At 40.7% G+C, this 26691-nt stretch overlaps 1 protein-coding gene across 1 annotated transcript in view; it reads right to left on the bottom strand.

Annotated features, from left to right (window-relative positions):
• Positions 1 to 3895: 3895 nt before the first annotated feature.
• The window catches only part of Vwc2l (von Willebrand factor C domain containing 2 like), a 145726-nt gene continuing 122930 nt past the window's right edge, over positions 3896 to 26691 (bottom strand). Inside the window, exon 4 of the mRNA XM_051190413.1 lies at positions 3896 to 4239. Within this exon, the coding sequence (XP_051046370.1) occupies positions 4091 to 4239 (149 nt within the window). The 3' untranslated portion in view covers positions 3896 to 4090. The remainder of the gene's footprint in view (positions 4240 to 26691) is intronic.

Below are 26691 nucleotides of genomic sequence, written 5' to 3'. Positions count from 1 at the left end.
TCAAGTAACAACAAACCCAAGAGTCTTCTCAGGGATTTTAGCAAGATTCAAATCTATATTTTAGATTTAAGAGGCACACCAGCCAAATATAAGGCCATTTTGGATTATATAAACAAACTTACTCCTCATTTTAAAATAATCGAAGAGTTTAGAATATGGACTGGATATGGGACAGTCATAAGGTTACTAATTTTGCGAGATTTGTTAATATAATAACACACCCTTGTGAAAAAATACTACATTTTGTTTTTAAAAAAAGAGAGATGATTATTTCATTTCAAAGACGAACGGATTCATGCTTTATATTACAGATAGAAAATAGTGAGTTAACTATTCTGCAAAATTATAGTAGCTACTGAGTCAGGATAATGAGGAAGTAAATAAAGGACACTCATGCTATTTTTCTGACTGAAATTTTTATAATAAATCTCTGCCTGGCTACTTCTTATGATGTTAGACAAAACATTTGTTTCTTTACATTCTTAATCCTCTCAGTAGTTAGAACACATGTAGCATTCCTTCATCGAAGGTGTGTTATAGAGATGGAGCATGATGCTGTGTTCTCTGAGGCTGGCATTGTGCTTGGTGTGCCTGCACACTCAAACACTCTGGTGCTGAATATGGGTGCAGAGTGAGGAAAGTTGTTTGACACTACCATCTAAAACACTCTCACTTGCAGACTCTTCGAGCCTCCTTTTGCGACACCCCACCCCCCAAAGTCAGCCTTGCCTTATGTTTTGTAAACTGGAAATGCACTCAGTCAAATAATAGATTTAAAGCTTAATTCTATTTGGCTACAGCTGTAATGGCATATGTGCTGTTGGATGACAGATGCCGTCGTGAGTTCATCATTGACTAAGAAGGAGCGGAGAAAAGAGAAACTTGGGTAGGAAAATATACCACAAACAATGTTCACTGGTTAACACACTTTATATTTAACAAAATAATTTTTTAATAATATATTCTTTTACACATCAAATATTGTTGCTAGAATCCCCCCCCCTTTTTTTTTTTTTTACAGTTTAATATTTACTGTTTTCTCTCTCTCTCACTAGTTTTCAGGCACACCATTTTTCAAAGGTTTTTAGAAACTGAATTAGTTTAACAGCCATCAGCTGATAAACTGGATGCTGATCCCTTATTTAAACATAGTTGAATTTAAAGCCAAGACCCAAAGGCAGAAGATAAAGGCTAACACCGAGGTGACTGTGTGGCTGCAATCAAAGCCTTCAAAAGAAGTAACAACAACAAAATGATGAGCCGAGAAGAACTCTGATGTTTCAGAGCCTTGGAAAGGATTTTTCATCGACCTGGCTCGAAAGAAGTTGTTAAATGTCTATCAGTTTATGAGAAATTCTGTCACAGTATAGGTTTGTTCCTCCCTAAAAATGGGAAAGCATTGGTGATTGGGAGTATTGAGAGAAATAATTTAGTGAAACGAAAAAAACCCAAAAGAATATACCAAACAGACAAAAGAAACCAGGCCAAACCCAACATGAACAATGACGAAAATCCCCTTCTCAAGTTTGTAATAGAGGCCATTGAATAGATGCCAGAGGTGAACTCTCTGGAGAGTCTTGATGGTTGTTATACTCTAGCCCACCGATTCCTTGCTATGAGGATCAGTGGGCTCAGACTTCAATGCAAAATTTCTATATCTTGGCTTTCAAGTGGCACATTCTTTATTTCTAATAAGGATATAGAAATTCCTTAATAATAGATGAAGGTCTATGCTACATGGCTGTATTAGTGATTTTCTTTTCAGTTTCAGATCTTATTCCTGTCATTTATAATAATAACAATAATAATAATTATTATTATTATTCATATTTCCTTTCAAGAATGTGGATTTTGGGGACTGTCAACGGCAACCTCAGGGCAAAGAAAGCTATGTAGCACAACTTTGTCTAGACACAGGCTGAAGTGTGCAATGCCTTTGCTTTTGAGTGCAGGCATAAATCATGCAGAATTGCTCATGAATGATTCATGGCTGTCTCTATGATGTATCCATAGTGGCAACTGAAAGGCACCAACCTTGCAGCAAATTGGTGTTCTAAAGGAAGGCGGCTGGATGTTCTTCCTCAGATGGCACCAGGATGGTTATTTGTATCATAACACAAGCACAGTGTGTGTGTAAAAGTGTCAGATCTGGCTCGTCAGCACATTAATTTTGGAAATGACTCTTTTTGGACGACAGATGATGCTTCCAAGGAGGAGAGGCCGACAACTTTAAGTGAGAAAACTAATTTATGAGAATAAACGGACTGGTGTCCAGAGAGTGGGTCTTAAAAGCATCACGTGATAAGGAGGAGACTGACCCCTGGAGATGCTGTTTGTGCATGATCCAAAGGGCTCAGTGGCTCAACAAAGCCACATGTGTGCAGCTGAGCTTCTTGGCATGTTGTGTGGCAGAAATGATACAGCTTCTCAGCCAGGTAAAATTTTGTTCCCTATCCATACCCCTTGGGGACTTTTGGCAATGTCTGGGGACATTTGGTTAATATAATTAGGTGGATATTCCTAAACCTAGCAGATGATATCTAGGAATGCCATTTAGCATCCTAAGAGTGTGCAGCACAGCTCCTAGCAATTTAGCTCCAGATGTCAGAGACTGAGATTGAGACATTCTTCTGTGTAATATGTTCCTCCACAGAAGCAGCATGAAACCCAGACGAGCTCTGGGGGAGGGGGGGCAGAAAACAGGAAAAAGAAAGACAACTGGAGGTGAAGAAAACTTTGAAGCTTCCTTTTCAGATCTGCACCAGGGATTCTGAGACAGATAGTAGAATAAGTGACTGGGTCATGGGATCTCAGAACTGTGAATTTGCACTTGTCTGGAGTTGGCATCAGGTACCCTGTGTGTTTCTTTCTTTCTTTTTTTTTTTTAATTATTTTTTTTCCGTTATTATACTGGCAGCATTACCAGGGCAACCTTGAGACTCTTCAAAGGTTTCATTTTAATAGTTAAGTATCTAATATATACACTAAAAATGTTCAACTAAGGAAATTGTATTGTGCAAGACTCACTCTACCCTAATCTTTAATTTACATCAGCACTTGAGGTGGAAAGTGTCCTGGATCTGCATTTTAGATTGAGGGCTGAGTGGTTGTTACGGTAACATGGTAAACACAGTCCCAAACCATAAAAACTGCTGTGTATAGGACTGGCTTTCAGCCAAATTGAAAGTTAGAAGTGTTTAGAAAGTTTGGTTCACAGTGGGGCTACTCACCCTGGTTCTGGTATTTATATTGCCTGGTGACAAGGTGGACTTTATGGTTATGTTTAATTATAAACCAGTCTCAAAGCTGGTATCATGAAGAAGTCTGGTGATTTAAATGCTAGAGTTTTAAATGCCTGTGTCTTTGAATTCTTCAGTCAACTCATGGCGTTCTTTCTCTACTTGTTTCTGATTGGCAGTTTCAAAGTTTTATGTATGAAATGTGTGGTTTGTAAGAGTCAACAGTGATCCCAACATATTGGTCTGCACAGGAGCCAGTTTACTACTGTGTTTCTTAGCCTACAGACATGATAACTGCTGCCAGGAGAGCCACGGCTTGGTCACTCTTTTGTCCCCCACCCCACCCCGGAAGGATATTCCCACCAAAGTTTCTTTATCCAACACTTCTGACGCAACATAAAACTTTACTGTGCAGTCAAATCTGACCCCTTTAGATTCCAAATGTAGAAAACACACAAGAGAAAAGTGTAGTATGCACAGCCGAGTAAAAATGGAATAAATCAGGGGACATGAACTGGCAGGTCAGAGGCATCACCTGGGAAGGAGCCTGTGCAAGGCTGTTTTCTTTCTTTCTTGTCCCAGAAATCTTGGTCATCAAGTCACCATCAAGCATTGGTCATTACAAAAGTGGTTTAGATAGCTGTTTGCTATGCGTATTTTATATAGCAAGAGAAAGAGAGAGAATTTTCCTCTTGGTAAAATGATCACTTTTGTCAACCCCAGAAGGTTTTGCTGGTGACCCTGTTGTAGCTGGCAGCAGTTAGTTTGCTCATTTTGATGAGTGTTAAACATGTGCCCTGTAGAAGCCATAGCATCCCTTCCTAGAACTTGTCATCATTCGGGAATATGCCCTACACAGGCTGCTTGCCTTGGCATTCGCGCTTTGAGCATTGAGCGGGTTTCCACCAGTCCCCGTTGTGACAATGACAGATGTTACAGTCGTCCACTTTCACTTCAATGCCAGCTGGAATGATTGTAGTTCCTGCAAAGCAGTTTGGACCTGGAACACACACACGCATTGGTTAGTGCATAAAATCTGGGAGCCTCCCCTCCACCCTCTCCTGTTCTTTCCCAAGACCTCCAAATCATGACTGAGAAGGCCAGACTGGGCCAACAGCATGTCATCAAGCAGTTTTCTAGTCAGTCTCTTCAGATCCAAACTTTTAACCCCATGACCTTTAGCATACATCTCATATTTGCTATGTATATCAAAGTGAGAGGGACAGAGACACAGAGACAGACAGGGCTTATGGCTTACTGAGTCCATTATGGATTAAACTTTATTTGCTTTGCCCTCTGGGTGTAAAAGTGGCAACGTCCCCCATGAATGGAGGATTGGCACAGTTGGCCTCACATGACAGTACCTATGGCAAGGGTCCTCTCCCTTCCTGTGGAGGGTGTGAGATTATGAATTTGCTCACTCCCCAGTTCCTGCCTGGTTCCTGGAATCCCCAGCTTGTTTCTTGATAATAATGAATAATTCATGGTTGGATGATTTATTCATGTCCCCAAACAAGCTTTGTTAGAGGTTCATTTGATTTTTATAAATGGAGTTCCTTTAATCTGCTGGCTATCTTTTTTTTTTTTTTTTTAAGGAGTAAGCCAAATGGTCAGCTTTTGAAAGTCATCATAAATTTTATTTTAATCTTTCAGATTCTAAAAAGCTATACAGCAGATGACCCCTGCTTACTCTATATGGATTGTGTGTATGTTTAATGAACAATTCTCATGTTTTTTCTTTTAGCCCTTCTCATATAAGGATGTTAATATTGGAAGTTATTTCCAAGGTTGAAACTGTATAAAAATGTCTTTGCAAGGCATGGTGGATGGCAGAGGAATGGTGCAAATTATTGGCTTTTAGGAGTTATTTTGATGATAAGTCTATGAAGAACACATTTGGGTAAAGAAGGGAATGCTGGGTTGTGTCCAGTAATGATTTGTTAAGCCATTGTTTTTTGGCTACTTGCCATAATCACTAACTACATGGCAATCTGGTGACATGTCACTGTCTATGGCCTGCTTTTACTTTCTCAACAGTTGTTCAGAATTTATAAGACTTTCTCTACTGCCAAACAATGAAATCAGAGGCTATTTGTAGTGCCAGTTCATTAGTGGAGGCTTCCCTTTACAGACATTATAACTACTGAGTTATGATGTATAGTTGGTAAGGAACAACGAGCATGCCACAGCTTTAAGACCCTTTCTTTTAGAACTTCTCCCTGTGTAACTCCACCAACTGTATTTGTGTTCATATACCTTTCCTTCACTCTGCTACAAGCATCTAGAGTCTATGGCTGAACATGGGGGACTCTCAAGAGCAGGAGTGATGGATCAGCTCAACTCTGATGATAATTGAGTATCTCACGATTTCCACCCTGCATCTACAAGGCTTTTTCTTGTTCTGATTCTTGATAAGTCCTTGGCCATCTTGAATATTTCACAATATTAAGTGCATTTATCTGAAGGTTGAAGGAATTAATTGATAGAGCATACTACTTGTGTAACTACAGTTCTGTGGGGCAATTTAACACCAAACCATGAGTTTTTTTCTGAACCTAGATCTGAGGGGTCTTTGGAAAACTTGGCAGGAAATGTGTCCCATAGTGTAGCTTGTTGTCTCATGCTGTTGCTCAGAGCTGTCTCCTGACAAACACCTGTCAGCCCAACCAATTTTAGGCCAGATAGGGTCTTGTTGGGGCTCAAGTAGCTTTAGAAACAGCACTAGACTTGGCCTACACTGTCTGCCTAGAGTCAGCACAGAAGATTAGTGTTTACTCCCTGTCCCCCACATGCACACAGAACCAAGACTTTCATTTTCAGCATGTAATTTTAGCTTTTCCAGTAGGGGAAAGATAGCATTTTATTTTTAAATCATGGTTTAAAAAACTAAGATGTGCAGTCAACAGACAGACTACTAACTAGTAGGAATTTTCACTACTTTTTTAGAGGATTTGGAAATGTGATGGAAGATGCATATGTCCCCCACACCACTGTGTGTGTGTGTGTGTGTGTGTGTGTGTGTGTGTGTGTGTGTGTGTGTGTACTAGTAGATGTGCTGCTATCTCTCAGAATGCTGGAAAAATTAACTGACACGATAACAGAAGGCAGTAGAATGTATGAAAAGAGACTCCTTGCAAGTTGCTCTGTATATCTGGAAGGGATATTTTACTAGAGCTTTGTTTTTGTATTTTCTTCTTGTTGCCTGTGTTGGTAGCATGCTGTGGTCAGCATGCATTTGATTAACCTCTATCTATCATTTCTTAAGTGTCACTTAGAATTTGCTGCACTTTCAGCCCAAGAAATATTAATTCTGTTGATGGATTGAACACAAATGAAAGATCCTTTGCAGGTGCCAAGACTGGCCAAAGCCATTGCCTGTGAATGACACAGTAAGAGATCAGCTGTCTACCTGATAGCCAGAGGAATTTTACCAAATCCAGTATTCTTGTTTGGTTTCCTTGACTTTTGCACTTCAGAGGTCATATTGGTCTTGTTCTGATTATCTCATATGTAACCACAGCAAGTCTTCAGTTTGCTGTTAAAAGTCCTATACTTAAAAGCAATTTAAATAATTGTGAATAGAGTGGTTGGAACTATTTAAAAACTGTTCTGGTTTTAGCCCTCCCCATAATACTGCTGACTATGAGAGCTAATTCTCTTTGAGCATGTGAATGTTCTCCATGAGTCCCTTACTTAGGCAATCATCCTTACTTCTACCTACCATCCTCCTATTTAGAGGTTGCTTTCATTTTTTTCTTTGTCTATATGAAGGGATAAATTGCTCTGAAGCCTGAACTCAATGACAAAGAAACACATTGGAATGTAGAGGACTTGGAGAAGCTCCAGAGGGGAGCGGTGAAAAAGATTAAACTGAAGGCTAGCAGATAGGACCTCCAAGGGAACATTGAAAGATTGGAATCATTTAATGCAGAAGGGCAAGAGAGAGGAAGGAGTAGCCCAATAATTCTCAGAGAGTAGTGGCTTAAGAAACAAAAGGTGCCCAACTCGACACTCATTCTACAATCTAGACTAAGAGACAGGAAAGATACTCTCTCTCTCTCTCTCACTCTCTCTCTCTCTCTCTCTCTCTCTCTCTCTCTGTGTGTGTGTGTGTCCTCAAAGAACTAATTCTTGAATGTGAATGTGTGCTGAGATTTTTTTCTCTCAGAGATATTTAAAATGTGTAAGCTCTTACCTCAGGTATGGGTTACACTGTCAGCCCCTTGAAGGCAAGAACTGAATATCTGTTTTTTAGGGTCTAGGGATGATACTGTGTCTAGCAGATATTAAAAACTCAATATGTAGCTTATTTAGCTGAAGGGAATAGGATGAATTAGCTAGTTTTGTGTTTGTCAGAGACAAACTTGTTACTGAACCTATAGATAAGCCCTTATCAGATTACCCGGACCAGAACTATAGTATAGATATATTCACTTACAGGTGGAAACATGTGGTATTCATTTGTTGAACACTTACTTTATGCCAGAACTTCTCTTGTATTGCTTTTTCAATAATCTATAGAAGGTACAAGCTTTTTCTCTCCTGATATTGAGCCTCAGAGATGGAAAATGACTGCCAGAGGTTACATGCCCAGAATGTGCTATCACTGAGATATGAATTAAAATCTCTATCGCCTACAAGAGGTTTCTAGTTACACAGAAAAAGAAATAGTGTTCTAGAAGTGTACTGTCACTTTTTTTGGCCCAGATCCTGAGCTTCCGACCAAAATGTAGAAGTGTAGTAGGTTAAAGCATTTCAGATGCATACTGAAGTAGAGGATGTGATGTGGACAGCAGGAAGTGAGATTGTTTTCCTTCTGATCATTATTTGTACTGGTTTTGTGTTGTGTATTTAGATAGTTTCTTAAAAAGCATAATTTGTTCAAAAACTAAAGGAATTTTTCCATGGAGAAGATGTATGGACCATGGGGCTTTTCTCAAGGTAGCAGTGAAGTTTCCTCTGGTGCTGTGTGCACAGTGGGAAGAAACACATTGAAAATGGTTTAGGACAAGGAGCATGAACTTAGACAAATACTTTGTTACCCAGATACAAATGGGAGATCCATGTGAGTGCTTGTTTGGTTTTTCAGTAGCATTTGGCCAACCCTCTCCATGTTTTTATATATCTAGTTACAATTTATCGGATGGATTAAACTGCATGTAATTTAGCTGAGCACCAGTTATTAAACACTGGATGTCAAAGAAATTGCCGCATCTCTGCACAATAAAACTTTCTTAGTTGTTTTATTTAAAAAAAAAAAAAAAAGGACCTCAACAATTTGGAAATGTGATGAAGTTGGAAATTATAAACTTTGCTTCGACTTGGAGCTAGGAGGGAAGAAGGAAATGTGAGAGGTGTTGAAACCAGGAGACATTTCCCCTGTGAGATCCACGAATAATCTCCCCCCCCCATTCTGTACTTCCTCGATTACTTATTTTGCATATCTATGAAACAAAAATCAGCTTGATTTTTTTCACAGCCAAAGTCATTCAAGAGAAATCTAATAAAGAAGAGAGAGATCAACTGTGAAAGTGGTAACTCTCCAAAGGTACGATGGAGGCAAGCCCAGAACTCTATCTTTGGCCAACACTTCCTCCCATCCTCCCATCCTGCCTTCCCAGCTTCACCGAGGTGCCACGAGACACATGTACAGAATATCTTGTGATCAGAGAAAAAAACATTTGGAATGGTTTCTCCTGGCTCTGATAATACAAGGTTGTAAGAAAGCCAGCAGAATATAGAATGATTCCTGACATATTTGTGGTTATATGGACCAGGAGGATCTACTCAGACACTCAATCTTTTTGATGATCCCCCAAATTTCCCTTACAAAAGACTGAATAGGAGCAATGGGGATGAGAGGAGTTAAGAGCTAGTCTGGTCTCACTGATAGACGGCTATGCTTGCTTGCAATGTTAAACACCATGCAATGGTATTAAGCCACAAATATATAACCTGACTAAGTGCTCTGAAGGAAAGCACAGACAGCTGTGAGATGTAACAGACAACCTGATTAGGTCCAGTGGAGGAGGATTTGTGTTGAATAGAGTAGGGGTACAATGGGGCCCATATGGAAAGTGGGAAAGGCCAGTGGGTTCCAGCAGAGTGCACAAAAAGAAGTTAGTAAGGGATTGCTGAGAAAAGCCACCAGGCACTGGAGTACAGGAAGAAATCATGAATATCTAAGAAGTTTATGATCTTATTAACATGATTTTGGTGACTTGAAACTGGACATGGTAGATGTGTTTACACAATGCAAAGCAGATCAGAAAACACTACAAATCAAAAAACGTCTTCATTTCTCAGTGAGTTGTTAAACATATATTAGCAAGATGCTGGGCTGTTTGCCACCCTAAAAATTTTATATCTCCCCTCCTCTCCCCTTTTTCCCCCTCCCCTCCCCTGTCCTCTCCTGTTCTTCCCTTCTCTGCCTCTGTGTGTGTGTGTGTGTGTGTGTGTGTGTGTGTGTGTGTGCGTGCGTGCATGAGAGAGAGACAGACAGAGAGAGAGACTTTGAGATAAAGACACAGGTGATGTAAATTTCACTGCGATGACAATGTAACTTGTCTACAGACATCTGTAGATGGACTAGAGAGGATATATCTCGGAAGATACAGGGCTTCTGCTATTGAAAAGTCTAGCCACCTTATAGACTTTGGCAATGTGTGAAGACAAGGGAAAAGTTTCTTCATCTTTTGTTCTAAGACATTAGAAATGCCAGCCAAAATTCTGGCGAAACTTGCATTAGTTTCAGCAGTTAGTATATGGCTTGGGTTAATTGATCAGATTAGATTACCTCTTATAGAATATAAAATCCTAAAGGAAAAGACTCCCCTTCCCAGGAGATGGTCTGATTTCATTTAGAGGGGTAAAAGGAAAGAGCTGAAGTAGATTGAGAAGGGCTGTTGTCTTGGGACAACATAGAATTGCATGCAAGGTAACTGAAATACTGAGTTGCAAAGAGCACAGGAGGAGCCAATGTGGTATGAACAAAACTACTGTTGGATAATTTAGGATGAAAATACACTTACTGGAGGAAATAATGTCCAGACAATATCCACAGTAGCTAAGGAACAAAGCTGGAGGTAAGACATTTGAAGTAAAGATCAAAAGCCACAGACAAGGAGCAGTGAAGACCCACCTTAGACACAGAAAGAGCAGGTGACCCCATCAATTTCACCAGCATGGGACTCTGAGTGCTGTTGCTCGAACCAGCCACACCACTTCCTGTTCTACCAACCCTGCCAAGATGGGCTGGACTTCTGCATTAGCTTTTCATCTGAAATCTGGGACAGATCTATCTAGCCACAGGACCCCATCAAGTGCTCACCCCAGCTGTGAGAAGAGGTAGACTATGAACCTCTGCCTTTTGTAGCTTTTCTAGGAGACAGGGCTGTTTCCTCCTATGTAAGTGGTTTCCCCACTCACAGGGAGGACATACTCCGTTCTGAAGGGCGTCAATGAGGGTGAATTTTAGAGTGCTTTTCTTCACCATAAATGTTAGCCAGGATCTCATGCTTCCCTCCTTGGTTCTGAGACATTAAAAAATGCCAGCTAAAATGCTGCATCTTTCTCTTGTAGAAAGTTCTGCTAAAATCTAGAACCACTGGATACTTCTTAATTCAGTGAACTCTGGTCCAATTGTCTCCTTTCCTTCTCTTCCCTTCCCTTCCCTTCCCTTCCCTTCCCTTCCCTTCCCTTCCCTTCCCTTCCCTTCCCTTCCCTTCCCTTCCTTTCCTTTCCTTTCCTTTCCTTTCCCTTTTTCAGACAAGGTCACACTTGCATAGTCCAGGTTGGCCTCAAACCCCAGATCCTTGTGCCTCGGCCTCCTAAGTGCTGTAATTATAGACAAGCGACACTAATCCTTGACTTTTAAATACTTCCTAAGAGCTCTTCATACATCATCGTATTTTCTCTTCCAGTGCATTATTTCTCTTTACTTTTCAGGTGAGACACAGAAACACAAAAATATTGAGTGACTTTCCCAAAGTCTCACAGCTAATGAGACATTGATATGTGGATCATACAGCAATTTCTGCTTGCTCCATCTCAGAAAGCAGTCTTCCTGGAAATAAGAGCCACTGTTTATTTCTTCCCAGTTCTGACAACACCTGAGATGACAAGGCTGCAGCAGAGGTCAACAACGTGGACATTAAATTCCTGGGTGAGTGGAGAGGCAAAGGAGATCATGGGGGAATAGATGAATGGGAGAATAGATGAATGGAAAGGGGGTTCTTCCTATAAAATTCACGTGTGAGGCAGGGAAGTGGCCCATTAAAGAGCTTTATAGAACACCTTCCCAAGAGTGGGATTTGGCTCCAGGAAGCACAGATGGTCATAAAGGCAGCATGGCTCCAGTGATGAGTGCAGAAGACAGCTGCAGGGGCATGGAGATGCTCCCAGAAGGTGATGCTCTGTTTTTATTGCTTATCGCACAGTTTTTTTTTTTTTTTTTTTAAGTCAGGCTGGTCAGGTCATCTTTTATCTGAACTTCATGATTATAGTATGGCTTCCTTGAAAATTCTCTCTCTGAAAACAACTTTGTACTATTTAATTGTCCCCTTTAGATTATTTCAATCTCTAGCTTTGATTTGAGCATTCAATATTGGCACTTGGAATGTCTTAGAAATTAGTTGTAAATGATCTTCCTGCCACATAAATGAGGCCAATTCCTATTGTGTAAAGCCATAAACATCCTATATTTATTTCTCAGATCGTCTAAATCATTGTTTCAGTGAATAAGTAGGCTTGTAGGCTTCAGTTTGCAATTGAATTGGATTGGATTATGTCCTTCCTTCTGATTTTAATTCTCTGCTTCACCAAATCTGATGGAACTTATTGTGCCTTGGAAAAGCAAATAGTCTTTCTGATCAGGTGTGCCTATTTTCAATTATTAGAATCTTGGAAAAATGTTGCTAATAAAACCAGCAATTAGAGACGAGCACAGTTAAAATGGTAGGAATGCTCAGTCCTTCCTGTTGACGTGTCCCAGGGGCCTTTTTAGACATAGACAGAAAATAGGGATGACATTCCAGTTGCCAACAGGAACCTCGGACTAGATAGGGATGGCTCTCTCCCCCTGTTTCAGTCACTCATTCCTATGTTACTTCCAAACGCTTTTGATTAAACTTGAAAACAAAAAGCTTCCTTAGATTAAGGTGGCAAGCTACAGGAAGGATTTTTTCTCAGAGGCTGCCCTGAAGGTGACTGTTAATCATTTTATTTGAAAATTCAATATTGCCAAACTCCCACACAGATTTCAGTCCAAGAACTCCAGAGAGTTTTCTGGCCCCTTAGAACATAAGATTTATTGCTTGGTGTTCCAATTAAGTAAAATGCAAGGGATGAAGCTTAGAGAGGAGGAATGTGGTCAAGACACACCAGAGAAAGGGGGCCACTCTTGTTGCAAAGACAGGCTAATCAGCCAGCTTTGGGCATGGGGTGACATTCAGGCTCAACATTAGTTGGCTTGAGCTTGCCAGTCTGGCCATCTGCTTAGTCAGAATTTCCACACTGAAGCATGAGTGGAGAACTTCATTAGAACTATGACTGATTTTCAAATTATGACCATGTTTCTCACAGCTATCCTAGGCAGGTTTCTTATGGCCCTATCCTATTACATATGAGGATGCCAAAACTCAAGGAGATAGGTAGAGAGGAGAATTATGACCCTGGAGCTAGACAACTCCCATTTCAATCCTACCTGGGCATTGGCTGGCTGTGTGAACTGAGTGTCCTTAGATATGAAGGGGAATCACACTAAAATAAGAGAATGTACTTCATAGGGGTGTGGGAAAGACAAATGAATTTTTATCTGCAAAACATCATGACTGCACCTGTCACATAGTGAAGTGAATAGTTATTACTATTTATCATTTTGATTACTGTTGTCACTGAAGCTGCAATCTGAATAACTTTGGTTAGGTTTTCAAGTTCAGCTCCTTCAATTTACTGTTTGTTTGTTTGTTTATTATTTTTTAGTATTTCAAAGAATAAATCAAGGAATTTCTTCTACTTATGTGGATTGATATTTGTTTGCAGATGGAGTGGGCATACAGCAATAAAATCTTTGCGGATTTCTCTCAGGCTTGTTTACTGTTTGTCAGAGAAGCAGACAAATGACGAAAATACCTGAATAGTGCCTCTCCAGAGAGGGCTAAGGGAGTAGGCACCAGTGTGTGCCCTTTGCTGACTGAGTCAGGAATATTTTAGGAAATGACTTAAAATGAATTGCTGAATCTGCTAATGGGCAGTGCTTTTGTTGGGAGGAAAGGGAGTGGGTGTGGTAGGAAAAAATTCAGATTAAAGGTTAAAAGTGAGATTGATAACTAAGGGAAGGGAAGAATAGGCACAGGTAGATGTCGCACATCAGGTGGTATGCAGTGGGAAAGATCACAGTTTTCACTTACTGCTTGAAAAAAGGATCAGATGTGACCAATGGCCGACATATTGAACACATTACACTATCCTACTCTCTGGGTCCTTCTGCAGCCAATTAAAGGAAAGAATCACTAGTTGCAGCTGACTTACAAGGATTCCATGACTTTTTACTGAATAAGAATGCAGTTGTGCAGAGAAGTAGATACAATTGATCCTAGTTTAATTAAACAAATGCAAACAAGCAAATGTTTGTGTGTACATTTACAGAAGATTCCAGGAGGATGGGGAGAATAAGGAGGCATAAATAATGTACTGTTAACAGGATTGCATTACTAGAGGGAGGAGCTGCTGATGAGCAGGGAGGGCCAGGGTGTAAAGCCAGGGAAGAAGTTTAAAAAGTCTGTAGCAAGGAAGGCATCATGGAATATTTATATTTGGTTCTGAATGTAAGAGGAAAGAATAAATTCTGATAGTAACATGCATTTTAAAATCAATGTGCATGCCTAATGATATGGTTCTTTCTCCTTAAAATTTGTCATCAACTTGATATTGCAGCAGGCTCATCTCGAAACTGAAGCAGTATAGTGAGGGAAGGCACAGTAAGGGACAAAACAAGGAGAGACAGCACTGTTCGAGTTTCTTTGATTCTGGACTTCTAGGACTGAAGCTGTCCACTGCAGAAGACACTTGGCATGTGTGTTCAGGTAGCACTGGAAACATGGATACTCCAGGGAGCAATCTACTTCAAGTCTTAAAAAGCATGCATTGGATTTCAACAACAATGTGTAATTGAACACAAAACTATCAGAAGGTGAAATAGCTCATTGATATTTTTATGCTGATTATATGTTGGTAAAGAGTGAAATAAAATATATTAGTAAATGAAGAAATGATCATTACCTTGGCAGCTTGCTTAGCATTTCTATTGGACAATACTGTCCTAGAGAAATAAAGGAAGAATAAGATGCCAGGTCCTCAAAAGGAAGCTACAGTGTAGATAATCTGGGGGCAGGAAATATTATGATTCCTCTTTGGGAAGGTGGAATGTTCAAATGCAAGCTTGGCCTTTGATCAATTTTATCATCACCACTGGAAGAGCCCTTGAAATTAAAATCCTTGGGCCCTGTTGAATGCCTTCTGAACTAGAAAATGTAGGTGTAGAGCCCCCCATAACCCATGACATTCTGAGTGATTCCAATACCAGCTCAAATGTGAGAACTCCTGCCCAAAGATCACACAGAGCTTGGATTAAAGCCATAGTACCAGAAGCCAAGAAGATAACGTAGTTAGTGTCAGTTTGCGAGCGAGCCTTGCTGCACACAGAGCGTATCCAAAAGGCAATGAATTCATCATGGGACAAGAACATAGGCTTTTAGCAAAGGGTCATTTCTAAGGAGAAATTCTGGGCAAGTAAATAGTGGTTAAATGGTTCAATTACTTTGAAGTTTCAGCTTCAGCCTCTGAGCTGTCATTACTGTGTTTCTCCAATAAGTGTGATTTTTACCCACATGACAGCTTGGAAATCAAGGAGACCTGTAGGAGACACAGCATTTGGAACGATTTTAGATGCTTTAAACCTCACTGTTTTTGTTTGTTTGTTTGTTTGTTTGTTTTTTTAAGGCAGTATTCTCTGGCAAAAGAATGGTATATGCTTATCTTTGTATTTGGAACAAGTCAGAAAAGAATGTTATTTAACCTTTCCCAACTTTCATATGCAATTTGATTTCTTTAAACAAACTTATTCCTCATGTAGTCTTTGAAACTTCTTACTTCATTAATGAGAGAATTACCCTTCCATTTTCATTTCCTTAATAATGGGAAAACTTGCTAGGGCGGAAGCCATGCCTTCTTAGTTTATGGGGGAATGGTTATGCTTATTAACACAGTATTCACACACAGACACACACACTCTCACACACACACACAGCCTCATGCTCATGAACATATACACACACAGGCTCATGCTCATGAACACACACAACACACACACACACACACACACACACACACACACTTTCTCTCTCTGCAATCCATCATGGAGATGAAACAGAAAAATTTTAGTTGTATTCAAAGACATGGAATGCCTTGCAAAAACAACAAAAATTAGAGATGATATGTAATATACTTCATTATCAGAATGTATGATAAAAGATGACAACCTTTTCTTGGGTAGGTTAGTAATGTATTATTAGACACATCATAGGCGCAATAAGCCACAAACATATTTTCTGTGATGCATAACTAACAATGCCTGTAGGCATTTCCTAACTCTGAAATAGATGTGATGACACGATTATACAGAGTCCACAAGTGTACAATAAAACTAGTTACCTTAGTTTGAGAATGACAATGAACCAATAATTTAAAATTCCACAAGTGAACATTAACCACCCACCACTGTTTGAACACCTTGAAACAATTTTGATGACACAAATAGATTTTATTCATTCATGGATATGGTTAACTGCAATTGAAAGCTAAATAACAATGGGGTAAAGTTTATTAAAAAAAAGAAAAAGAAGAAGATAAAGACTGTGTATACTAAGAGATTTTGATCTAGTTTAGGAGAGGAGAAAAGTGCTCCAAGTAACTGCTGTGTGATGAGAGAGTCCAGGCAAGGAACATTGTCCTTGGAACCTCTCCTAAGTGCCGTTATCGACAACAGGGATCTTGAGGAACTTCTTGATTCTATGTAGTAGAGGCAGTAAGAGGGTATGAGATAAAAGTTAAGGGACAAGTTGAACCAGTTCTTAATGTTTTTAAAAGGTATTTTGGGGGTTGTGGATTATGTCTGAAAGGCAACTGAAACCTTTGTATGACTAGAGTTATCATTTAAATTTGTCAACTTTTACGTTGGTTTCAATACAGGTAACAGATAAATCAGAAGTCGTTGCCATGCTGAGAAAAGTAAAGGGACAGAAAATTTTCTTGCACAAGTTAGAAATAATGGTAGGCAGCTGAGGGGAACAGGGAGACGTGGATAGGTATGTTCAAAGTTTAGGGAACTTCGTCAGCGTGACTTTCTCATGTTGGTGGTAGCCTGAGCCTGGGGAATGGCGTAGAGGGTACCACATAAGATTCTGATGTGAGCACATCTGTGGAGCCATGGTGCAGAAGCTGGGTTTGGGGAGAAAGAATGAAGTCAATCTTGGAGATTTTGAGGTGGCCACAAACCATCTATTCACAGGAGAAGAGAGGAATAACATGGCCTATGGAGTTGACAGAGAGGTGGTAACCTCTGGCATATAAAAGGTTACTGAGGCCAGGACAGTACCGTTTCCCAAGGATGTTTGATGTAAAGCAGAAATAACAAGGAGTAAGATAACATTGCCAGTAAAGGTGCAGACAGAGGAGAAGGAACTGATTAGAGCAACTAAAAAGAACCCAAAGGAGGCTAAAAGCAGGGAGTGAATAATACCAAAAAAGCAAGACAAAATGAAATGTTTCAGGCCTAATGCAGCTGAGATGGCTCCTGACATTAGGACCAAGCCAAGCTCACTGTGACCTTGACAAGAGCAATTGCTGGGGCAGCAAAAGTAAAACCTATGTTGGAGTGTTGGAATAGGTTGAGGAATGGGAGTGGGCATAAGGATGAAGAAATAAAGGAAGCTGGCGAGCGAGCTGAGGGAAGGACAGTACAGTGAAATGGGGGGAAAGCGGGCTGGAAAGACTCAAGAGGGAGGAGAAAATGTTTAGGTAGCAAGGATGCTTGACAGAACAGCATCCTTGAGAAAGGCAGGGAACAGTGAATTCCATGTTCCTAGATGGGGAGCAGTCTCATTTATCATAGCCATCAGAAGCTGAAAGGGTTTCTGTCTGATAATTTCTAGTTTCTCTGGGAAGTAGGTGGGACATGAACCTGCAGAGAGTGGCCGGAGAGGAAGGGGATGGAAAAGGGCTGAGGCAGCTGACTGGGGAGGTATAATAGAATTGTTGAACAGGGCTGACGGCCCACGTGAAGAAAATGGCCGCAATTTATGTGGTAGCAATTTGATTGCTTCTGTGATCTTTCTCTCCAGAGCCCAACAATATTGTCAAAGAGAGCTCCAGGCAGACAGCATTTAATAGCCTTGCGACCTCTGGCAAAGCACCTGTTCTGTCTGTTCCCCTCCACACTGTTTTCTCATCTAGGAACTAAGAGCAAGATTACCTCCCTCACAGCCATCAGAACAGTTAATAGGCATAAGATGCTAAGAATAAGGAACTCACAGTGCCTCTCTATGAGTGCTTACTAGTATCTGGGTTTGGAGCTTGGCAGGAAATGATAATGGCACCAGCAAAGGAATGGATGATAGTAACTTGCAAACTAAAGAGTTAAATGGAAGACTAGGAGATGTGAAGACACTGAATTTTGGGAACTTGCTAGACTGATCTGTATGTATTAGAAGTCCTCTGGTATTGGGTTCCTGGCCTTGGATTATAGTGTTCTAAACTGGCTGATAGAATCAAACTGTTAGTACAAATGAATAATACTGTCTCGGCTCTGTTACCCAAAGTCCTCTTCTTCAGTACCGACTGTACTGAATTTTACATTAAAAAAGGTATTTTCTTTGGGAGCTTTAGCTTGAAGTAGTTCTTATGGACACTCCGTGTTCTGGAATGCCTGAGAAATGGAAAATTTCTGAAGGAGAGGAAAAAAAATATAAGAAGCAATATTAAGGGAATCCTCCTCAGTTAAGGCAATGTTGTTTAAAGGCTGTAAATTTGGCAGCTGTTTATGTTCTTTTCCTCGAGGTCCACAATACAATTTAAGCTAGGAAAACAATCAGTTTGGTCTGAGCTAGAATTGCTGCAGAATAAACAGCCTCAAAAATGGAACTTTAAAAGGAACTCTCTGCATCACCCATGTGCTGAGAAACTCGGAGGTGTGATTGTCGATTCAGAAAAAGCATTTCATACGGTCATTCAGATTATGGATGTAGACCCTGGCTATTTATCATAAACACAAGTGGATTGTAGACAACATTTGCTCCCAGGTAGGACAATGGCTGAGGTTTATTTGGTGCAATACCATTGAAGGATCCACTGAGTGCTGTAAAACGGGGTAAAAAGTTCCATGTTGTAACAAGCAAGCAAGCAAGCAAGCTAACAAAACAATTACAAACTGGGTGCTGACTGGCATTCTGGGAGTCTGCAAATCTGCTTTATTCTTGCTTAGGCAAATGATTTTTAGCTTGAATTTTGGATGAGGGTAGGGGTGAGGGAAGTGAGTCTTGGGCAGAAAAACTGCCACTACTGTTTCAAAAGATATTCCCAAACCTGCCACCTCCCCGGACATTGCCAGTGAGCAGGTGTCAACTATCAATGACATTTATTTATTCCTGTTCTCAAATGTATTACTGGATGCTTCTTATCTGACAGAGAACAAAATACAAGGCATGTTTCCAGACCTTTGTAGGCTTATATTCTAGCGAACAGAGAAACAAGTAGAGTTAGAAGTAGGAGGGGGGAGGGTGGTGGGGAACAGTGTCAATCAAAACAGAAGGAGGGAGAGAGGTTGGGGAAGAGAAAGGCTTCCTGGAAGATCCAGAGAATAGGAAATGAATAAGAAGCAATGTGCTGGCAAAGGCACATTTCATGTCATTTAGGGAGAAAGCAGTCTCTCTGGGGTTTTAAAAGTTATGTAGTGGTGTGTGTGTGTGTGTGTGTGTGTGTGTGTGTGTGTGTGTGTGTGTGTGAACGCGTGCACGTGTGCACGCATGTCTGTCTGTGTGGCACATTTATAAAGACTCAATTTGAATATAAGTTAACATATAGAATAAATTAACAAGAGTGAAAGCTTATTTTGTTTTTTGAATTATAATGTTTGTTTATTTATATGCCTATGTGCAGAGAAGAAAATGCCTGTGATGAAAGAAAGATGACAGGTTTTAGAATTTCTGGGTCATTATGCAGGGGATGACTTCCTGGATCTCAGGACCGGCTGAAGCCACAGCAGCATTACCAGGGAGCTCAGTCATATCAGGCCCCACTGGAGACATACCAAGCCAGAACCTCTTTCAATAGGAGGAAGTGTTCTAGTGTTCTCCAGCTTCCTAATGCTGGGGCCCTTTGATATAGTTCCTCATGTTGTGGTGATCCCAACTGTAAGACTATTTTTGTTGCTGCATCATAACTGCAATTTTGCTACTGTTCTGAATCGCAATGTAAATATCTGGTGTTTCTGATGTGACAAGGATTGTGTTCTGAGATAAAAAGATTAGGGTGAAAGCGGGTAGGGTTTTTTTTTTTGTTGTTGTTGTTTTTTTTTGTTTGTTTGTTTTTGTTTTTTTTTTTTTTTTTTTTTTTTTTTTTTTTTTTTTTGTGAAGAGCTGTGAAACAATTCTCCCTTGTTTTTCTGGGAAGGAATGAGTGATTTCTTGAAGGGGAGGGGACTGCCAGTTCATGAGGCCTGGAAAGCTTCACTGGGAGGAAAAGCCTGGCATCTGTGTGGTCTGGTGGGTAATTCCTGCTTCTGTAGCCAACTGAGGAGCCACGTGCTTACACTGATGTAGGTTGGTATTTTGCTAGGCCACTGGGAGTAGGCAAGAACAAAAGGTGGATTAATGAGCTTCTGGATATAAGTGGGAGAAGACAGTCAACAAGGATCAGTGAAAGCCAAAAGAGGATGGGGTCAATCATAGTCATCGCCAAAATCAGAAACACTGCATTGCTAGCAGCCGGAGAGGTCTATCAAGAAAGAGCTGATGACCCTGCCAGAGACTTTCATATGTTTCACAGATCACATCACTAAAGCATTCACTGTTTTTTCCCCACCCCAGCACCTAGCCCAGTCTGGTACTGCCTCTGGCCCTGATGCTAGCTAGCTAGCCAGCCACTGCCCTCTGCATTACTAAATCCTCTGCAGTTTCAGTTTCAAAGTCCCTAAAATGAGAAGAGTTGTTAAGTAGGACTGGAGCCTTTAAAAATCCAAAGGATGTTCTTTCTCATCATGAATGTCTCCTTTATATTTTCTTTATGACTGTGTGTAGAATTCATAGAGGAAGTATATTCCCGAACACCAGCCTGATCGTCCACCACAGTGCAGTGCTTTCCTTTACCTCCCAGCACCAGAGCACTTTGCTCCTCCCTTGTGACTTTACTTATCGATCTTGATCTTTATTAACAACCCAGCTTAATTCCTTCTATTGTAAGCTTAGCAAGCAGGTATTTGTCTTGCTAATTTTTTGTGTTCAGGAGGTTTGCAGCTGGCATAGGGGTTTTAGAAATGGGGGAGGAAGCCCTGAAAGATAGTGGCTGAGGGAAGATTATAAAAGGGTTTTCACGCTTTTGAAGTTTAACCTGTAGGCACTGTGAAGGGGGGGGCAGCAGGAGTGGGTGGCAGGGGCGAACAGCTGAGGTGTTTGAGCCTAAAGTTTCCCTCTGCTTCCTCTGTCCAGAGTGTGGAGGACTGAACAAGGCATGTATGACCCAAGAGGAAAATGTGAGACATAAACTGTGACCATGAAGGTGACGTGTAGCTGGATATTTTTTGGGGAGGGGAGGCAGAACCCAAATAATGACATGAGATGCCTTATTAATTATGAAAGCATAGGCTTGTTTCTAACTAGTTCTGATAACTTAAAATAACCCAATTATATTAATGCATGTTCCACCGCGTGGCTTGTGGCTGCTACCTTTCCTCCTGGACATCCTGTTTGCTCTGTGTCTTTTGGCATCTCCCCCTTTCTTTTCCCAGAGTCCTCTCTGACCTGGAAAGGAGCCTATGCCTCCTACCTAGCTATTGGTCATTGAGCATTTTATTACACCAATCACAGCAACACTTCAAACAGTGTTCAAAATATCCCCCAACAGTGATGGATGAGAACTGAGGCAAGACTTTAGGCGCTGACAGAGACATCACCCCTGCTGACAGTTTAGCATATAATGACATTGGGTGCAGAGAATGAGCATGAGGAGTAAGCCTGCCTTTCATCCCCAGCTTCTGAGTTGGGTGACGGGCAAAACCATATAATGAGAGAGACAGAAATGGAAACTGAGTCAGAGAAGAGAAGAGAAAAGGGGACACCTGTGACATTTGGGGCCTGAGAACGGTGAGTTCGGTTTTAGATATTTAAAAATACTCTGCTTCTGTCAATAAATATTGACTGAGTACATTAGAAAATAAGAGCATGGGTTTGAGAATGAGCTTTTGAACTTCAAGGAAGAGCCAAGGTTGAAACAGAACCATGTTATTAAAAATACTTGCATTTATTTCCCCCAAGTGAAATCTACCACTCCTGCAGCCAAATGTGTTGTGAGGGACTGAGATATCTAGCAGGAAGTCCACTGACCTTTAGATACACCCAAGTTTCCATATGATGCTCATTTTCATTCCAAATGGCACCACACAGCCCCAGGGGTAGTACTTTCTGGAGCATTTGAACAATAAAACGAATTTGCAGCACTTGCATTTTAGCTGCAGGTTTTCAAGCCAACTTGGTTCTAAACACTGAGTTAGGCACTTTTTAGGCATTTACATATTTGGGTTTATTTCTTTGCAGCAGAACAGTTGCAGACTGACCCTGAAGAGTGTTAAGAAGTCCTTGAACCAATTTAGTGTTATTTGTGTGATTTTCTTTTGTTTTGTTTTTGGTCTGAGCCTTACTGGAGACAAAGAGGCAGAGTAATAGGAGAATGATCAAGGTTGTTGCATTGTGGGAATGAAAAAGGGAAACCAAAGAAATGCATCCTGTTAATTCTACCCAGATCTCAATCCTCTGTGACATGACAATATGGCTAAGCCAAATTCTTAACTGTTTTTTCTTTCTTTCTTTCTTTTTTTTTCTGTAGCATCATTTAAAAATAAAACAAAACAAAACAGGTCTACATTGTATTCCCTGGAACCTAGGGATAACACTACATGATATATTAAAACACAAGATTAAGTCTAGGGACCTTACCATGGATCACTTAGGAGAGAGTGTATGCAAGTGAGAGGCAAGAAAAATGGCTAAGAGAGCAATGAGCTGGGTGAAAGAGAACAAGGGACCATAAGCCAAGCCAGACAAGGATCCTCTATACACCAGAAGATGCATGGCAACAGTTGCTCTCTGAATGAAGGCAGCAGTTCTGCCCATTCCTTCATCACTGAATTCTGACCTTTAGAATGGATGTCATAGTAGCAGAAGTGTGAGACAGCTGATCACATTTCATCTATAGCCAGTACTCAGAAAGTGGGGTTCCATTATAAAACCTCAAAGGCCCACCCACCCCTAGTGGCCCACTTCTTCCCAAAAGGCTCTACCCCTGTAGTTCCAGAACCTTCCAAACAGCACTTTCAGCTGTGCACCAGATATTCATACACATGAGTCCAAGACAGTGGGATAGGGTCATTTTATATACAAACCAGAAGAGTATTAACACTATTTTTAATGCTGTTCAACAGAATCTCTGCAGGAAGATAGGCTTGGTCCATTCTAAACATAGGTCAAGGTGAGTGCCCACTATGCAAGCAGTTATCATGAGTACTTGACCAATTGTTGTGTAAAATCTTCTTCTGAAAGGCTTCCTTTAGCAGTTTATGGAAGCAGAGACCCAACATGGAGCTCAGGAAACCCTATGGATGAGCAGAAGGACTGTAGAAACCAGAAGGGTTGAGAACACTGCCCACATAATAAATTAAGCAGGGCTCACAGAGATGGAAATGACATTCATGAGGTATGCATGTGTCTGGCCTGTGTCCTCAGCATGCATGTTGTGGTTCTTTAGCTTGGGGTTTGTGGTACTCCTAGCAGGGATCAGATGGGGTATCTCTGATTCTTTTAGCCTCTTCTTGGGTTGCCTTTCCCTCCTGCTGGGTTGTCTTGACCGGAGTTGATATGAAGGTTTGTTTCTAGTCTTATTGTAACTTGTTATGCCGTGTCTTGTTGCTATTCCTGGGAAGCTTGATGTTTATTGATGGGAAAGAGAGGAGGAGTGGATCTGGGGGAGAAGGAAGTCGTGGGGGAACTGGAAGGAGTAAAGGGAGCTGCAGTTAGCATGTATTATATGAGAAAAGAATAAAGGAAAATTTTAAGAAAGTTTCCCCCAAGATTAAAACACCAGTCCTGCAGGATGCTCCTTAAACAGTTAGGTAAACAAAAGAGCTACAGGAAGTCCCTGAAACTGACCAGATTCACTTAAGCTCTTCCCTGACAGAGTAAGCAGTAAAAGCTAAAAGTCCCTTTCAGAGGAGGAAACTGTGCTGCAAAGACTCGAAGAAGAGAAAAGCTGTAAAGAAGAACTTAAGAATAGACTGGTTGCTTGGGAGAAGCAAAAACTAGCAAAACTTATTGGTAGAGGTGTAGACCAACTGTGTCACTTGGGAAGAACATTCTCCAAACTGTTGAGCTGCCTGCCAGCTGTGTAGTACACTTCAGGTTCCCAGCTTTTGTACGGCATCATCTATGCTGGGGTGGAGTTTTGTGACAGAGCTGTCCTTGGGTCATTTTAATCCTGTATGTAGCCCCTCACTTATACTCAACACTCATATTCCTGTAAGTAACTGCATAAAACTCATTGGTTCACCAAATCGAACTTTGGTGTTTTCTTTACTTTGGTCTGTCATGGGTTCCTTATCTGGGGTGAGTAGACCTTTATGTTGTACCTCCCCAGAAAAGGTTTTTTCACACAGCACAAATTAACTGTGATAATTAAGTTGAAGGATTTGGCTGATGTATGTGTGGCCCACCCTTAGCTGCTTTTTGTATATTAAAAAGACTAGATGCTTCAAGGCTCTCAGGATGCTACCTCAGTCCACTGGATTTGGTTGACTTCCCTACTCAGATTTGAATTTGTAGGCAGAGTCTTTATATCCTGCAGGGAAACATGGAAATTTATTTATGAATTGTAAGTCCTGGCTTGCACTGTTCATTTTCAGAAATCAAACGTGCATCTTCTCTGCCAACATTCAGTTCTTAAAAAAAAATGCCCACACGGATTCTAGAGAATATTGGCACAAAATAAGAAAAAAAAAGGTGAAAATTTTTTAGGCCTGCAAATCATATGCCTTGTGTTGTCGAGCACCGCTAGAACACCCACATTACAGGAGAGATGCCGAGCCACGTGGCCCAGTGGCTACAACAGCAAAGGGACTGAGTTCTCTGAATGACTCTTCTAGTTCACTGCTGTTGGGCACTTAGGGAAGAAAGAAGCTCTTAGACATAGTTTCTTTAAATGTATTGAGAACTTTGGAGTCACATTGGAATTGCCTCCAAGTTGAGAAAACATTCATAGGAAGCAGAATCCCCATGAATGTGTGTAACTCACTGGGAAAGAGAAATCAATGAACAAAGCTAGAGGAAGAAATGAAAGCTTTTCTGAAATAGTTTGAGGTAGATTTTTCAAACACTGTCAACTCGTCCCACAAGCACTGCTTTGCTTCTGGCTTTCCGCATGGGGAAAAATGCAGTGAGGAGGGGTTGATGAAGCCCCCAAGAGGTTGCTTCCCATAAAAATACAGCTACTTGGGGGAAATGAATACTTCCTTACTTGGTTCTCTTGGAACCTCTGTAAGTTGAAGCATGTATGACATTGCATACACCTAGACCACTTCAATGATGTCATCCTGGAACTATCAGAGAAAGCTGGGAGGAATTGAGTTGCACTGTTTTTATGATTGATGATGACCTTAAGGGGCTGCTGCTCACTTCATCTTCACCTCAGGAACTTTCATGTTAATGAGTCTTTCACATTAAACTATGGAATGGTGACATGTGGTTGTTTCATACACATACCCACAACAGATGTTTAAAAACATGGTAAAAAGCTGACGTTCTGTTGCCTTTCCTGCTCTGGTCAAAACCGTCTTGCCTTCTATAATATTTGTTCTCTAGCTGACACCAAGCCATACATATCTAAAGCCATATGCATCAAGATCTTTCTGTTTTGTCCTATCAACGGTGTCCTGCTCTGACTGACCATCTCTGCTTTAATCCCACAGTTGTCTCAAAGACTTCTGGAGGATATAAACTTAAGTGTGTGAGGCTTGAAACTTAAATGTTCTGTTTATTTCCTTATCCCGCCTGGAAGCCCCAGCTTGTGGCTAGAAATATGGTGATATACAAGAACCTGCTAAACAAATGCAATCATTATGAGATAGCCATCTTTCCTGTGGGCCTTCCTTATTTCTACAGTGGAATATGACACAGAGAGCATCTGCATACCTGATGGTTTCTACACTGGATTTCGTACCAATAAGATTCTCAGCACTTTATATGGTAATAGTTGAAAATCATTTGTAGCAACAGGAAATGACTGTAGTGTTCTTCAGTGATACACCAGGAAGTAGGTTCTGCCTCCTGGGTTAAAATGAAGGTATCACCTTCCTCAGGGTTTCCTGTGTGATGTTTGGCACAGAGTCCTTTTAACAAGACAATTTCCCCCAAGTGTACTCTTCTTACTCAGCCACTTACGCTGTTTGTAATATTGTGTTCCCAGCATTTGGTAAAAAGCGATTTGTATAAAAATTGAGGAATTGAGGGTTTGGAATGGAAGAATGACATTCACATTACAAAGGAAGACATGACAGTACAGCATAGTGTATTTGAACAATTGCATGTGTTTTTCTGTTGCTAAAATTTTGATATTTGCAATAATTGCTCAACTTGCCTGGGAACATTACACTTCATTTTTATGAAGCTAACCGTCACTGGGAATGAGGACAACAGCCTCACCAAAGTGCAATATTGCTCCTGCTGTGGCCATTTCTAGAATAAAACCATGTTTTTGCATGTTCCCCACTAGAGCATTACTGAGAGAGGAAGTGAAAACATTAGAACCTAGGTGGAGCGAAAAAGAGGCAGCAAAAAAGATCTAGGGAACATTTGGCTGCAAGGAAATTATCACAGTGAACATATGGTAATCAAACCGAAGTTTTGTGTGACTTGGCAGCTATGTACCAAATGCTACAGCCTTTGCATGGCTTAGTAAATGGGACTGGCCACGGAGGAAGTGAATGAGTCAAGTCAGTGAGGAAACTGAGACCATTGGGGTTTAGCTTGCTAGGCTGTTTTAATTTTATCATCATTAATTATTATTATTATTATTATTATTATTTTTCTCTCTCTGTCTTTGTGTGTGTGTGTGTGTTCATGGGCAGCTGCATATGTTG

This window comes from Phodopus roborovskii, unplaced genomic scaffold (genome assembly GCF_943737965.1).
Source record: "Phodopus roborovskii unplaced genomic scaffold, PHOROB, whole genome shotgun sequence".
NCBI classification, from domain to species: Eukaryota; Metazoa; Chordata; class Mammalia; order Rodentia; family Cricetidae; genus Phodopus; species Phodopus roborovskii.
The sequence above is the reverse complement of the archived record's forward strand: the minus strand, read 5'-3'. Positions and strand labels throughout refer to the sequence as shown.